General features: G+C 38.7%; 1 protein-coding gene across 1 annotated transcript in view; it reads right to left on the bottom strand.

The window, feature by feature from the left end:
- The window catches only part of NBEA (neurobeachin), an 853,790-nt gene that overhangs the window by 669,464 nt on the left and 166,658 nt on the right, over window positions 1–17,668 (bottom strand). The window contains 1 exon segment of the mRNA XM_030563353.1: window positions 15,382–15,508. Coding sequence (XP_030419213.1) covers window positions 15,382–15,508 — 127 coding nt within the window.

Genomic DNA, 17,668 nt, shown 5'->3' with positions numbered 1-17,668 from the left:
CCCTATCCATTTGTTGTAGTTAAACATCCTTTCCCAAATAGGAAATTTAGATATAATTCTCTTTCTCAAACTATAAAACAATGCTTAACTGACTGGAGGGTTACTCTTCATTAAAAGTCTCACCCTCTGCCTCCATGTCCACGTAACTACAAACTGTAGTGAATGATGATCAGTAAGTGTTTGCAAGATGTGTTAATATTCAATTTCTGATCATACAAAAACAAATACGATAATTTTAAGTTGTCGTAAGTTTCTGAATGCCTTGCAAGGCGGACTTTCAAAAGTTGTCTAATTTGGATGTGCCTAACGTGTCTATTTACCTATATCTTAAGTCTTATTTGAGTGGTGAAAATTTTGTCTACGTTTTTTAATTTATGCTTCTAAGTATGAAAAAATTCAGTCCTAGGTGTCTCACGCTCCACAAGCTAGTACTCATGGATACAGTCTAAAATGTCACAGGCAGCAGCTCCCATATTGTTGTTTAAGCTTTTTTCTTCTTGAAGTAAAAAAAATAAATAAAGGATAAACATGAAAAAAATGCCCCCTTCAGGCTGCAGAGACAGTGTGGGTTACTTCACATTTATCTTAATGAGCTAAGTGGTACAGGCTTTTGAATAAAATATAAATGTGCAGGCCTGATCAATGTTGCCCATTAAACATCCAATGGCACTGTATATAAGAGATGGGATAATAATGCTACACATTCTGGCCAATTTTCAACTTGGTAATAACCTTTTGCATAGCTTAATTCCCTCCTACAGTTTAAACTAGAAAGTTTTTCTTTTAATATAAAATCATCATTCACTTTCTGTTCTAAACTGTAATGTTGCTGTGGACGGTTACATTCTTTCCTCTCTCCTAGTGGATGCATTTAAGTGGTAGGTGTCCTGATTCTGAACATATACTTGTACGTCACAATCAGAAATTCTTTTGAATGAAAAAGGCTTATTTGGAAATGAAGAATATTAAGTTTAAAATCAATTACATGCCGAATGCCCTGCTTACACTTGCCAACTGAAGCATTGATGTATAATCCTAAAATTAATGGAATTTTAGTAATCCTATTTATGGGCCATATTTAACCATTTTTCTTACACATCTATTGGAAGCACTAATATTCCACTAGAGCAGCAAATGCAGACATATATAAATTAAATAGATCAAGTATTACAGAGCAGCCATTGTGGATTCTAGAGTGAGTGGTGATAACTCCTGCTATGGAAAGACTGTGCAACCGTATGTATTAAAATCACTTGAGTTTATAAAAAAAAATTGCAAACAAGTTTTCATTCTGTCTCTTGCTCTGCTCAAAGGTGATTTTGTTAATTCAAACAAAAAAAAGTTTAAGCAAAATGTGTTCAGTGGATATTCATTTTGGCAAGGAAAGAAAAAAAACACTCCAAACAAAATTCTAGCCACATGCTGATTTTATTGGGTTTTCTCCCCCTCTTTACAACAAAATAAGTCCTCAATGAGGATTAGTGCAGTTATTTCCTTGCATGAGAGAGAAAGAATTTTAAATAAGTTATAGGCAAGTGAGAACTAAGCACACATCAGTGGACATCTGTTAACATTTAGCAGGCTAATTAGAATTGCCCCTCTGTGACTTCACATCAGTTCTTGTTTCAACATAGCTTTGTAGACCCACTCAGAGACTCCTACTATACCTGAGCTGAGTTCTGCAGGGTGGGGGATATTGCTAGGACAATCTGCATGAGGGAAACTGAAAGGTCTTAACAGAGTGAAAAACGTTTTGACCACACTACCATAAAATCAGGGACAGGATAAAATTACAAACGCATAAAAAATCAAAACCAGTAAATCCTGTAATTTGGTGATTGTCCCCAAAATTGTATTGCATTCTATTATAGCTTCAAACCAAAGCTTTCATTTAAAATATATGTTCTAACTTTTTTCTGTGTGAAGATACAGCCATCACAATAAACCTATGGGCTCACAAGGAAACACCACAATTTGCAGAAAAACATCTCCTGGTCGTACAACAGCAGCACTGCTCTCCTTCTCTGTCTAAGAAAAGTATGTATGCAAACAAACTCCAGTAGGGACAATTTAAATGTAACATTATTGAGCATGGACATTTTTTCTTTTAAAGCACATTTCTTTCAATAACTTTAACATAAAGAGTTATATTTAATACAAAATAGTATTACACAGTTAATCTTATACCACAAGAAAAGCAGGTAGTAAGGGTTCACAGAATCAGACTGCCAACGTGGAGACTATTACTCCTTGTTCTGTCATCTGGTAACAGTGAGAAACAGTCTAGATCCATCCTCTTTGGTTCCAAGAGCTAAATTAATTAAGCCACATTGCATATACAGTAGAACCTCAGAGATATGGACACCTTGGGAATGGAGGTTTTTAACTCAGAAAAAAGCTGAGTTCGGGCTCCAGATCCAGCAGCTGACAAGCCAGGCTAGGCCCGGCCTCAGCAGCAGCTGAGCTCCCTACTCAGCCCCAGCATGAGTTTGCAAGTTTGCCCACTCCCAGCAGAGAGGTGGGTGTGTCTGTGAGAAAACAGTGGGTCCTCCTCCCAGCCAGGGGATAGGGGGGTAAAAACAGTGCATCACCCTCCCATCACCCTTCCTGCAGGTGCTGGCTGGTTCCAGCTGCCTTGGGCTGGGCAGCCCCAGTGTCTTGCTATAAAATGCCTGCCCTGTGGGTGGGGCAGCCCAAATGTGCCTACCTCTAAGATGCAATACAGGTACAGTACAGTATTTGCTTTTTAGGAGGGTCTCTCCTGCTGCAACATAAACAAAGCATGTGCAACAGAGTTAAGATTTACTTCTGCATTTTTTTTGACTTGTATGATTTAACTGTGCAATTATAATCTACATTAGTGCAATATTTTGGCATTGAATTAGATGTTTATATTATCCAATTTTGGGCTAGCTGCATACACAGAGCTAATATTGCAAACCACAGAAGCAATAGTCCTCTGATCTCCAGAGGAACTCCGATACAGCAACACCTGGAATAATGTGGTCATTTCTATGCCCCTCTTTATCTAAAAGGAACTGAAGACAGTTCAAGGACAAGTAACAAGAATTGTTAAGGCACTAGAAGGTAGGGTGCCAATTTTGGTCAGACATATTCCTGGAGGTTTCATCACATGACACTCTTTAATGAAAGATTCATCTTTAAGTCCTGGAGACTCCAAGACAATCATGGAAGGTTGGCAACCCTACTGGAAGGATTAGTTTAGAAGGAAACATTTAAAAAGGTTAAATATAGATACCTTGTTTAAGTAATAACCATGGTGCAAACTGAAAAACAAAATTGGTCATTCTCTTCCAAATTCCACTTACAAACCCAACTCCAATGGCTTGACACAAAAGTGAAATACTTCTCAAGGAGGATTGTTTAGGCATTTAAAATGTGATTCCCCAGTGTCTGCTGAACTCCTCAAATTTGTCTCCCCTAAGTGAAGTTTATTTGCACCTTTAGGCAGGACTGAATGCTTTGGCTTCCAGAGTCATGTGATATCAGTCTAAGCATTTGTTTACTTAAAAAACATACTTCTAGCCCTCATGATTATAAAGAAAGCTTGAAAAGTGAATCAAGAACAACTCATTCAATGATGGCCTTCCTGCATCTGCAGACAGCCTCCAGTTCAGGTAGGAGTCCACCATATATACAGACCAGGGCCTTGCTGTTCAGTGGGGAAGCTTACATGCCTCACCAGGCTCTGCTAGACTCCATTCCACTTGATAGTGTCTCAAATGTCCTTTCAGGCTTCTATCATCCACTCTGTCCTATTGGCTTCATGGGTTAGTTAAGGATAAAAAAGTCTGGTAATCTCCTAAATACTGCTCATCTGTGGCCCCAAAATGAAACTGCAGTCACAGTAGGGTTGAACAGATCTTTAAAATATTATCTCTCCTTTTCTATATGCTGTGATCAGCAGAGAAATGGTTATGGGCAGAAAAATAATTGGCATTTAAATTATTCTAACTGAAAATTTGAATCAATGTCCCTTTCAGGTGAATACAGTAGTTTACATTTCTTAAAACTACTGTCAGGCTCTTTGCAGACTCAGGCACCACAGAATCTGTTTGCATTCAGTTTACATTTTAATAGTGCTCTTCTTTACATCCATAAGAGCAATATTTACTAAAATAAATTAAAACCAAGATGCTTGAGAATTTGATGGCAGCCTCAAACAAAAAAACAACACCACAATACCAGCCCAATTAGAGCCCCAGTAGTTTAAAGAGGAGAGTGATTATAACCATCTACAAATATTTAAGGGATAGAAACACTAAGGAAGAAGAGGAATTAGCATAAGAGAAGGTATAACAGGAGCCTTGGATTAAAGTTAAGAAAGGAAAATTTTAGACTGAATTACAATAGAGAGATCCACTACTCTGTAGAAAAATTTACCAAAGGAAGGATTGGGAGCCCGAAAATTTGGCATACTTAAACCAAGACAGGCAAAATTCTAATAAAAGTACAAGATACAAGAAAGAGAATGCAACATTCATAGGGAGAATGAACAACCAACCTGCCAGATCTTTTCTATTTCTAGTGTGAGATGGTATATGATCTGCACCCAAAAACAATGATTGGCTAGAGACAAGGGTGGACAAAGAGAGGTACCACCCCATGAAGTTCCTGCCAAGTCCGTCCCCTATTGTACTGGTGGAATGGCATCAGGAAATTGGCTAAGAGACCAACAGACTTGCACTGGGAGTGGAGGTGCAGTAGTGTCACTTTTAAACAAAGACAAGGTGTTGGTTACCAAAGAAAGGATTGTCACTGGAGGGGAGGGATGCCACTACAAAACATTAGCCAGGTTTTGCTGAGGGTCACTGAATGACTTTCAGCCAGTGACTGGCTCCCAAACCACTACTCTAGATACAAGTTTTGCCCTTTTCTACTCTGGCAAGGCCTTTCAAGCCTTCTGGACCCACTGTCACACAAATCAAGGCCCTGTTTCAAGGTGTGGCACAGCAAGCAACGTACATGGAGAACTGCATCTGATATTGCAAATGAGAAAATACAGCCGTTTTCAAACTATGGTACTCAGGAGCTAGTGTCACTCCACACTACAATCAGTATAGATACTCTTCATACCGAAGAGCACAGTTAACAGGAGTGCATACGAGACAGGGTGATTCAACACCATACACCATACACTTAGTCTCAATTGTAAGGGCAGAGAAGCAGTGAAGGCAGCGTCCTGCCCTTGTCTGGGTGCTCTATCTGCTCCTATTTACATGATGTAGTTGCACAGCTGTATAGGGAACTGTTCTGACAGTTTATATGCCCAGTAATCTCTGTTCTATAGATCAGCGGTTCCCAAATTGCGTATCAGGACTCAAAGTGGGTCACAACCTCATTTTAATGGGTCACCAGGGCTAGCTTAGAATTGCCTGGGGCCCAGGCCTGAAGCCCGAGGTTTCAGCCTGCGTGTTGGGACTCAGATACAGGTGCCATGCCTGAGGCTGAAGCCCTTGGGCTTCAGCTTGCCCTCCACCCTAGACGGGTAGTGGTGCTCAGACATGCTCAGGCTTCAGTCTTCTTCCCCTCCAGGGTTCATGCATAATTTTTATTGTTAGAAGTGGGTCATGGTGCAACAAAGTTTGAGATGGAATGGAACATGGGAGCTGTTCCTTCTCCTACCAGTGTTTCAGACACTGATAATTTAAAAAAGCGACAAAAAGTCTATAAGGTGCCACAGGACTAACAGAAGTATGGAGCATAAGCTTCATGGGTGAATACCACTTCGTCAGACACCTGTGACGGTGAAGTGAGCATTCACCACGAAAGCTTATGCTCCAATATTCTGTAATCTATAAGGTGCCACAGGGGACTCTGTCACTTTTTTACAGATCCAGATAACATGGCTACCCATCTGATACTGATAATTTTAAGGCTCTGTCTTGCACTAGAAAGCTGAGGCCCAAGACTGAGGATCTCGTGTGCACAGTATTGTTAAAGAATGATATTTTAAAAGGAAAAAAATCATATTGAAAGAGAAAGTGACCAAATTAATTAAATGATGTTCAGTTAAAATGAAATGAGGGAAAGGAAGTTTAAAAAAGCTGATTCACTCTACTACTTTCATCTCATTCAGCCTGCATGATGGGTTCTGGAAAGCATAGCAACAGAAGCTGGCTTCTCAGGCTCTCAGAAATAATTAGCGCCACAAGATGTCACACTTTAAGTGAATTGTTCTGCAAGTAGTGCAAAAAGGCATATCAGTCTGTGATGCTACATTTGTATGTTATAATTTCCAGATAGAATAAGACGAGTTACGAGGCTCACTCTATAATACCTTGATGAACAGAAGATTTAATGATTATATTACTGCATACATGTGTTCTCTAAATAAAAATCTCACTGCTGTAAAGATTCCCATTTATTTCTTATATTTACGTGGCCATGATTTATAAAATGTAAACTTTCAAAACCAAATCAGTTACCCTCAACTTAGATATTTTCTTTTGGGGGGGGGGTATTTCAATTTGTCACACAACAAAAAGATTTCAGTGTGTGGATGTACGTGTCTTCAAGAAGTATCTATGAGTTTGTGTCAGTGAAATTTAAACACTCAGTCCAGATGAATACACACACAAAACAAAAGGTATGTGCTCCAGAATTCCTTCATTATAACAAATGTAATGTGTTTCTCTTGGATAGTACAGCAGCAGTATGTTAGAGGTTGTCACGGGCTAACAATTACGGAAGTGGCTCAAAAATAAAATGATCACAAGTTCAAGAGCAATTTTTATAAATGAAGGTTTTTTAAAAAAGTGTTTTTATTATTTATGTAGGTGTCCAAAAAAGAGGGAGTCCTTTATGGATATGATTCTTAGTTTGAACAAATGTGTAATTTTTAAAAAGAATACTGAACATCAATGTTCACAATCTGGATTGTGTCTTTTTAAAATATTCTCTAGCGCCTTTAACAACATGTCTAATTATATTTTAGTAAAATCTCCCTTTTTATAGTTCACTATTTTTATTACATATGCTTTATATTTGCCTTGCTGTTTTACATATTATATATATTTAATATGTATAAAATGCATTAATAAAATTAAAACCAATGGAGGTATATTAACTGAAAAAGTCTAGCTTTCATGAATTTTAGTGATGTTTAATTTTAAACAGGTCATATCTTACCAGTGAGGTGAAAAATCTGAAAATGAAAAAAAATATTTTTGTTTTGTCAATACTAGAGACAACTAGGAAGATCTTCGAGGAATGTGATCTCTCTCTCTCTATCTCTGGAAAACTTGTCTAACAGAACAATTCTATGTTGCCCATAACTTGAGCATGGATAGCTTGCTTAAACTGTGGTTCAGTAAAAACTTAAAAGCAGGTTGTTCTTCAGAGATTGAGGATAATAAAGTTTTTGCCAAAAAATATCTATGACAAGTAAATCTTAAGAGAATCACTGGAAGATAAGATTGCCTACCACTGGAAAGTCAAAACTGGCATTTCAGTAGTTAAAAACATCCATCGTCAATCCACCAGTTTTAAAATTACAATTTAACTAGCCAGTTGCTTTGCCAATAGGTGCGTCTTCTGAAGGTCTACATGCACATTTTATGCTGGAGGAGCATCTGATCACACCTGGAGTGAAATCTCTAAACAAGGCAACAAGAAATGTAGGCACAAATTGAAAAGGACAGTTTGGATTTCTTATGCTGGAGTTGGTAATTGTATTTGGTGGTGATATATTCCCCCAATATATTATGCTGCATGTGCACATCATACATCAATACATTATTAACAGGAAATAAAAGATGCACATAAAATCTCATTATAAAATATCCAATTTTATCTGACAGTCTTTCTTTTCAGTACCTTCTATATACCAACACAACACAGAGGCTGAAAAGTGTGATCTCTGTTGAACACAAAATTGGTAAGCAATCATCCACACTAGATACACTTGGCAAGTTAGTGAACACATGATCACCTGAAAGTGATATTCATGCAATGAGGCATACATACACCTGTTACTAGTTCAAAGTTAGTAAAACCTCAGACTGAACACAGCCAATTTCGCATAAACTAAAACTGACATTTTTCAAAGGATGGCCTACAGCAAGATCAGAGTTACAACCAAACAAACTATGCTCATTTATGGTAAAAATGAGTGAGATGACTTCTTGATAAAATAAAGACTGACAGTTCTAGCAGTAATAAAAGAAACAACTGCTAAGACCCACAGCATTTTGGTACTAAAACCTTAATCAAAAGGTAAGTGATTTTGTTTTGGCCTGGGATTGTAATACATGTATAATTGCTTCCAAAAAGCACAAACAAAACAGCTGAAAAGGGATCAAGTCCCAGAGAGACCATGGCAAAATCAAGGAGAATTTATCTGAATTCAAAGAAACTAATTTACTGTTGATTGTGACTATAGATTTGTACTTTCAAAACTAATCTATATCAAATCTGTAAATCTTTAAATCAAGACTTAGTATCTTTCTAAGGGCTTATTTACATATGGGGGAAGGAGGAGTGTATGCCTGTGGATTAGGTTTGTGTTCACAAACTGTTGCAGAATATTCCAAAATAATTATATCCACTTGGCCAGGTTTTATCTGCATTGCAATACACATGATAGTGACCTTTTTCAAAGTAAACACTCAGTATTCTGGGCAGGTATTCATAGTGCTTTGTGCCCCGGCTGTGACAGCACCCATATTCATCATAGTTGTATCATTATATGACAATGACATAGTTATGATGCATCTTGTACAAAATGTGCCAAGTGAGGTGTCTATGCAAAATTGTGATTTTTAATATGATTATCCTATTTGTGTGTGTGAATCATTTTTATATCTGAAGTTATGAATCTTGACTATGTATCTGTATTTCAAATGTGGTTACACCTGGGTAACATCCACTAGGCAAGATGCTTCCAGTCTAGATAGCTGGTTGTGAAGGGCCTGTTCAAGGTAATGGGCAATTAAAGGAAATAGTAGGCCTTAGGAGAAGCTTATCCCCCACTTGGTGAGCATTCCTGAGAATGCTCCAGACAGCTTATGAGTAATGGCTGCCATGACTCAGCACAGCATGCAAGGGCATGTGACCAGACCACATGACCTTGAACTGCATTTTGGTATCTGTATTCTCCCCAAACCGGGCTGGAAACTTAGCTTGGAACAAAGGGTTCCAGCCATATGGAAAAACTATACAAGATGGGGAGTGACATCTCTTAGCCTCACTCCTCACACAAAAGAAATCTTGAGGAACAAAGACTGCTGGTCCCAGGCTAAAGGGATTTCTAACCTATATATGGAAACTTGGTGGACTGCTTGTATCATCAATCAGGGTGAAAAACTGCTAATCCAAATCCTATCTAGTATATTAGGCTTAGTTTGCAGTTTTTGTTTTAGATAATCTGCTTAGATCTGTTTGCTATCACTTATAATCACTTAAAATCTATCCTTCTGTAGTAAATAAACTTGTTTTATGATTTATCTTAACCAGTGTGTCTTTAAGTGAAGCGTCAGGGAAGAATCTCAGCTTGGTGCATATCTTTCCCACATCGAAGGGAAAGCAATCTATATTAATGAGCTCGCATTGTACAGATCCCTTTGCAGTGCAAGATGGTATAATTTTGGCTGTATAGCCAACAAGGCTGAGGAACTGGGAAATTAGCTGTTGTCTTCTGTTTGTCCTGGAGTGGCTTAGATAAAGCACTCAGGTAGCTCAGTTGGGTGTTTGATGCCATCTGCTGTCATTTTGGGAGATAACAGGGCCTGGACAGGCTAGCTGAATCTCCAGCAGAGCAGTGTGAGAAGGAGCAACCCAGTTGACTGGTTAGGAGGCACAGCAGTTCCCGTGGCTCCCAGACTGCACCCCCGGGGGTGACAACCCATCACATAGTGCCATGTGTATGCGCTGCCTTTTTTCAAAGCAAGCACTCAGCATTCTGGGCAGGTATCCCATAGTGCTTTGTTCCCCTGCTGGGCTCTACGAATTCTGGAATTTTTCTCATGGCACATTGTGGAATACCTCCAGGAAGCCACTAGAATTCTGGAACTTAAGATCAAACTAAAATTCCCATGATTCTTCTGTCTTTTGCTGTCAGCCAGGATGTGGGGGGGACCTCACTCAGTTACTTGCTACTGCCCATGCACCAATAAATACACAATACCTGATGCACACACATCTGTATCAAGCACCAAGGCAGATTTGGAAGCTAGCTGCCATGCTGCTGAGCCAGATTTGGTAGAGGAAGAAGTAGAGGAAATTGGACAACTACCCATGGATATAAATGTTTCTGGAGCAGTTTCACTTGATTCAATGCCATTTCTGGGCTTGGGGAACCAGCATTGACTATTGGGCAAGGACAGTGACCTGGTCCTGGGATGGGCAGCAAAGGAGGCAAAATTTCAGACTGACACATGTCATGTACATAGACGTCTATTCAGAGCTCACCCTGAAGCTGCACTAGCATCACACCAACATGAAACCTTCCCTCAGTGTGGAAAATGTGTGGCCATAGCCATCTGGATGCTCACCATCTCCAACTGATACTGATTATATTATTATGATGGTGTTGTGATTCCCACTATCATTCTGGGATAGCCTGCTTATCCTTAATTTCCCTGCCTTATAAAGCCTCTTTTAGACACTTAGGATGGCAGAAAGGACCTTTTTAATTATATTCTGAGTAGCTACAAAATGACAATGGAGTATGTATTCGTAAGGTGGAAAGGAAGATAACCTTGTCACATAGTGAGGCTGGAGACTCATGTCACAACTGCTTGCTGTGTTTTGCATACCATCTGTGAGAGGAAGACAGAGCACCTCACTGACAGGTGGGAAACAGAGATACAAAGAGTTTCAGGCAGCTATGAACAACCAGTGAGGCTCTCTTTGCCAATTACAGCAAATCATCAGGGCCACAGGTCACGGATGCCCTGTGCTCCTTTTCTAAGGCTAGGAGTTGAAGAGTTGCAATGTAATTTTATTATGCACTGTGGCATGGTTTCATAACTCTGTATACGGTTTTACTCAAATAGAAGATTATATGTTTTTTAAAAAATGGGTTATACAACTGCTTGGGGTGTTTATCATTTATGGGATATCTGGTGTTTTATGAGACTTTAGTCAACTTGTGAAAATTTTTACTGATCAAACAGTGCAAGTAATAAACACCATTTATAGAACAAAACTGCAAACTTTTATTGATTCCAATCACAACATAAAACAAAGCAAACGTTATACAACATTACAATGAAGATGTGTAACAAATGCCTAAAAGTTCTGAGTTTGTAAAATGTTTGTAATGTACTGGTCACACGCATGTGTAGGTACCTGTTGCCTTGTCTTCTGGTATAGGACAGGGTGGGAAGAAACCACCATTTGTGGGTGTAGGAGTTAAAGAGGGCTCCCAGCATTCACTGTTTTCAACATACAGGGTGGTGGAGAGAAGAAAGTGCATGTTTGAACTTTAGAAATGGTACTGCTGCTCCCAATACACATTGTTCTCTGTGGGCTGCAGGACATGGTAAGGGCTTTGGTTGCAGTGCTGAGCCAAAACATTGCACCAAAATGTTCTCCATCGAGACTAATTTTTTACATCATGTCCAGAAGCTGTTTTTGCCCATCCCTGTCTTTCTCAGTGGTTTCCCTTGTCAATTCTGTGTCATCTCTTTCAGCAAATGACAACTTCTCAGTCCTTCTGTCTCTCTGCAAGGAGAACATCCCTCCACTCTTCTGTTTTCTTAGCCCTCTTCTGGGATGCTGACAAAAGTTCCCAAACATTTCAGTTTTGGTCTTTTTTTTTCCCCCCCAGAGATTTGCTAGGCATTTTGCACTTGGTGACATCATGCCAAAATAGAGCATTGTCTTTGCCTTAACTTCTGTTTTATCTCACCTGCCAACCTGCACAAAGCATACAGCAAAATAAATAGTGTTTTGCTGCAACTGTTTTGAACTTAAGTAGTTAATGCTGAGAATCTTATTTTCAGCTGCTCAACTGTCTTATGAACGCTATGCATTTTAGTATTTCACTTTGGGAAACAGATCTCATAAAATGCTAAGATAGCTGAAATTTCTGGGTAGTGCTCAAATTGTGAAGTAAAGTGTTTATTGGGGGGAGGGACTTTTGCATTTTTTCTTCCTGTAACTGACATTCAATAAACATGCCTACATTACAAGGGCTTTAAAAAAAAAAAAAGCATGACTGCAGAGCAATAGCTTGACCAGGGGCAGAGGGGCCAGTGGTCAACCAGCTGGGAAAAGGAACACGAAGAGCACAGGAAAGGAGTGTTGGGGTGGATGCCAATAAAGCAAATAGCTCCGGGAACTGAAAATATCAAGGAATAATCCCCTTCTGATCTTAAATTCCCAGGCCCAGATACCAATTTTTAGAACATAGCATAGTGGGGAGGGAGGGCTGGAAGCTGGCAAGGTTTGGAAAGGCTCTTAACTCCTGGTGGTGCCCACTGGACAACCAGAACAAAAGATTTTTGAAGTTTCCCATACAATTTTATTATAATATAGGATAGAATACTTACTGGGAGAGGTCTCCTTCCCAGCACTATCATGCTGAGCATCCACCTGGGTTTTGGGAATTGTTTGCTTCTATGGGTTTGCCTTAGTTTTCATGTGGGGAAAGATCCTGGCTTCCACGGGAAATTTGGTCAGGGTAAGAGTCTGTGTTCTCTTTGATGCCTTCAGTGCTGTCCATAACATACCAGGGTTAGGTGGTGGCCTTCCTGGAAAAAATCTGATCCTCAAAGTAGGGGTGAGTACTTGGAACACTGACAGAGATCCTGTTTCTGTTCTTTGGGGGAGGGAAAGAGTTCCCAATAATTCTGCAGCTGCTCATTCCCAGGTTGCAGCAGTGAGAAGTCCAAAGAGTGACCCCTCTTAGTTATTTGCTTTGATATACACTAGTATATCTTCACTTATAGTATCTGTTTTTAAGGCAGGACTGAACTGTCTCCTCTCCCCAGATCACAAGAAAATCCCTGACCCTCTGCATGGTTCCATGCTCATGTAATGCTCCAGAAGTGCATCACACAAGTGGGGTGGTGCCTGGCTAGCAGTGAAATCCAGCCAACATGACCCCAGAGAAGTAGAGGGGACACAGGCAAACACACTTATGGTCCTGGTGTAAAGCAATGTAGTATGGGATGGCAGTGAGAGGACTGAAAAATTATCTGATACATAGATGAATCCACATAAATTTAATTTAATCTGTTTCAAAGTGGATTATCCAATTTGCACTAATTGGCCAGTTAATTTGGAAGAAACTTGTGTCATGCATACGCAGGGCATTTTAATTCAAAAAAGAATGAAAACACCTGACCCAACCGGGTGTGTCTGAGCCCTAAATTTTAAGAAAAGTTATGGGCTTGATGCCGATATTACTGAGTTTAGATTCTATGGCCTACGTTATGCATGAGGTCAGAATAGATTACCACAGTGTTCCCTTCTGGCCTAAAAATCTATGCAATTACAATTTGCAAGGCATGGAATACCACAGAGTCTGATTACTGCCAATAGATCCAGCAGGAATCCATTAGGGCCTACTCTAAGGTGTGTACACAAACTGGCAACAGGCTAGACAAATGAGCTATTCACACAGGTAAAAAAAAATCTGACAGATTTATTCCTTGCCCCTTTTGGATCAACAATACACAGCAATAAAAGGAATGAGTTTGCCAGTATGCATGTTAATGAGCAAACAAAGATTTTACTTCACATAACGTATCAGTATCCCAGCAAAGCATATACCAACACTACATATACCACTGGAAGAAAGGCAAAAAAATAAACAAGTTTACCATAACAGACATATAAAGCTGTTGTGCTGGATAACCAGTCCAAATGAGAATGAATGTTAAAAAGCTGGAAGCCAACAGAATCATTATCCCCACAGAAGCATCAGAATTACATATTGTGGAAATGAACAGTGGAAGGTGCTAGAGAAATGTTTATGTTACTAGGAATAAGAGTAATCTCAAATCTCTACTGATACAGGAGAAAGGTGAAAGCTTGTTTCTCCATGGAACAGATAAGGCAACAAAAATCTGCATCACTGCCAGCAGACTCATTACAGGCACTAATATCACCAAAGTTCCCAAATGCAAAATAAATTCAGTAAATAAATTTCAGTATTTTTACTCAGAAATTAAATGACCTATGTAATAAAACATACACCTCTACCTCGATATAACGCTGTCCTTGGGAGCCAAAAAATCTTACCGCATTATAGGTGAAACCGTGTTATACTGAACCTGCTTTGATCCACCTGAGTGCGCAGCCCTGCCTCCCCAGAACACTGCTTTACCCCATAATATCCCAATTGTGTTATCTCGGGTGGCATCATATCGAGGGTAGCGGTGTATTTGTTAGCTATATTAAAGTTTGACAAATTCAAAACAAAAAGTAGGCTGCAGAGCAATAAAGAAAGGACAAAATTGCAAAATATTCCTACTGGACAGAGGCAGCTAATTTTTTTCCCCAGCATCTTTCTACAGGTCAACTTTCCAAAATTTACTGTATGAAGCTGTATCATGAGATCAGAACCTCTGGAGATGCAGAATGACCAAATGTGTCTGACCTTTGCAAGGGTTTACCAAGAACTCGCTAAATGGAGGGCAGAGCTGTTGATAATCCAACTACATTTCAAATTTCTTAAAAAAAGAGATGAAGAATTTGCCTATCACCAAACAAAATTACCTTATTATAACAGATCAAGCAGTATTTAAATATGTAGCAAACCTCAATTCCAGATATCCAATGTGAGAATAACTTAATCCATACTGTACATCTCTATGTGTTGCATAGTATTCATTTAATTTCCAGGAACCGTACAAATGCATATATCAGCCACTGCATTTCATTTCATTACTCAACATTCCATTTCAAAATTGGGTGAGGCAATTGTCAGTATGGGTTAGCTGGATATTTACTTCAGCCTCTCATCAGGTACGGTTTGATAATAGATTCTTTGAAAATGAAGGGCCAAATATTGAGAAGAATGCTGAAGCTTACTGAACAGAAACATATATAGTTTTAAAAAATAAAACTAAATCAGTTCATCAGGATTATAAAAATTCCCTGACAATCCTTCTGTCTGAAATTCTAATTGTTTCAACAGTATTTAAGCACTGGGCAGGGACTCTTTTCATTCTATGTTTGTACAGCGCCTAGCACAATGGAGTCCTATATATCTCTCATTGTTTCTTGTGATGATGTCCTGTTCTAACTGACATATAATTCATATGAGAAAGAGTCACAGAAATTAGTTATAAATAAGAAGTGAGAAATGATCACTTTTACTGTGACACCAAGGGAGTCTACTTCCTCACAGAGGTACTTGATCACACTTTTATAATCATTCTTCACGGTGAACACTATTTTGCTTACCTTGCGTGGCTGAAAATCATACTTCACACAATGCTGAAAACCTTTTCCTTTTGATTTCAATGATGTAACTATTAAGCAGTTGCCAACGAAATGAGCAGAGTACCCAACTCCTTTGCTAGTGCGAAAACTGAAAAGAAAGAATAATTAAGGACTAAGTAATATAAAACTCTCTGGGACAAAGGGAATTTTAGGCACAATCCCCATTAAATCTTTACAAGCAATACAACTGCTGAAGCACAGAGCAAAATATTTTCCCTTCTTTTAGATAATTATTAGCTGATGTATCAGGGAAAACAGATTAAATACATCTACACACATTAATCTAGGTATTGGCAATATTAAATCTCGGTGTCTCAAAAACAGAAGTTATTCTCATAAAACTGCTGAGAGGTAGAAAATATCTTCACTTTACGAAGAGAGAAATGTTGCACAAAGACATTAAGGGCCAGATTTTTTCCAAGAATTTAGGTACCTAAAAATGCAGATTGATGCCTACAGGTAATTTCAAAAGAACCTAGGCAGCTAACTTCCATATTGGGAGTCAGGCACCTTAGTGCTTTGAAAATCCCATTAGGTGCCTAAATTCCTCTAAAAATATGTCCTTAAGTAACCACTAGGAACTGAACCTAAATATCCCAAGTCCCCGTTCGATGCCACAATCAGAAGATCATTCTTCCTCTATGTTACATATTATGTATTATATCATACATATAGGTCAACTATTAGGTGCCTAAAATTAGGTTCCTAATCCATATTCAGACACCTAAACAGAAGTGACCTGATTTTCAAAAGTGATGAGCATCTACTAACCCCTCAATGCGCTATGTCCTGTGACGTTATCTCTTCCCAATTCTGATTTCTCCGACTCCCTGTATCATCCTGTCCCCTATACATTTCATCTAATTTCTTTCCCCCTTTGCTTTCTAACATGACTGAATTACCCTATCCTAAAAAAGGCTCTTCTACCCCATCTGCCACTCCATCTACCATCCCTTTTCCTCCTCCCCTTTAAATCCAGGTGCTTTGACAATGGTGTTTTTTTCCTTTGCCTTGACGACTTCTCCCCCCAGCACAGTCCTCTTAAGACTTACCATAAGAATACAAATGACAGTGCTTTTTAGTCATTTCTATCTTCATCTTACATTGATCCTGTGCTTTCAATTGTCATTTGTTCCATATCTGGGCTCTCTCGTTTTATATTCAGCCTACTGTTCTACTTTCCAACAACTTCATCAGGAGCTTTTCCATCTTCTGCCCTTGTCCATTTTTCATCAGTGTCCCAATGGATTTTGTCCTTGGTCCTCTCTTCTCCTTCTACAACTTATTCCTTGGAAATCTCAACTGCCCAGTCCCACATATGCAACTCTGTCAACTACCAACTAAAGATTTAACTCAGTAAAAACCTCTATTTTCTCTCATCCAAACTCTCTTCTGTCTCTATCATCAACAGCTCAATTATCCCGTCACTCATCAAGGTTCACAAGCTACATGCCATATTCCAAGACAAAAATACTATGTTAAATGCAGTTAAGGTGAGACTACATATCAGTAACTTAAAAGGGAAATTACATTACAGGGATTAATTATCCCAAATGCAAGCATTAAAACCCAAAGAAATTCATTGTTAAGATTATGCTTTAAAAGAAATCCAAACACATTAAGGCATGGAAACACACAGTTCAGGCAACCAAACAAACTTCACTCTTCCTGATAGCAATGCCATGACAGCAATACCATTATGAAAAACACATTAGTTTTTGTGGTCCCAGATTGCATTAAACTGATTTTAAAAGACATTTTTCATATATTTTAACCCCATCATGGTGTTCACTACAGGATAGAATCAAAGCTGTTTGGTTACCTTTCACTGTGCACAAATACTTCCAGTCTTCCTCATAGGGCTGACTCGTTACCACTAATAAAATTGTTGCATGCAAGATAATTCCTGACCTGACCCTAACTGTATTATAACAATTAGTCATTAATAAATCAGCTTAATTACAACCTACTTTAATCAAATATAGCCTAAGCATAAAATTGCAATTAACTTTAACTCTGTGGAAAGTTTGAAGAGCCTATGTTAGTCTGTTAAGAAAATCTAGGATGACAAAGACACACAGATTCTAAATTTCTTAAAGGATACAGTTTTTAATTAGTTTTTAACAAACTAATTAACAGCTTTGCTTTTCAATTCTTAGAAAATTCTTTCTGTACTCAATGAGTAAGTGTTGTAAGTTTAGGGAGGATATGCTACATTTTCCATGCATAATAAAGATAATGAATCCCT

Source organism: Gopherus evgoodei, chromosome 1 (assembly GCF_007399415.2).
Source record: "Gopherus evgoodei ecotype Sinaloan lineage chromosome 1, rGopEvg1_v1.p, whole genome shotgun sequence".
Taxonomy (NCBI): domain Eukaryota; kingdom Metazoa; phylum Chordata; order Testudines; family Testudinidae; genus Gopherus; species Gopherus evgoodei.
This window is presented reverse-complemented; position numbering and strand designations above follow the sequence as displayed.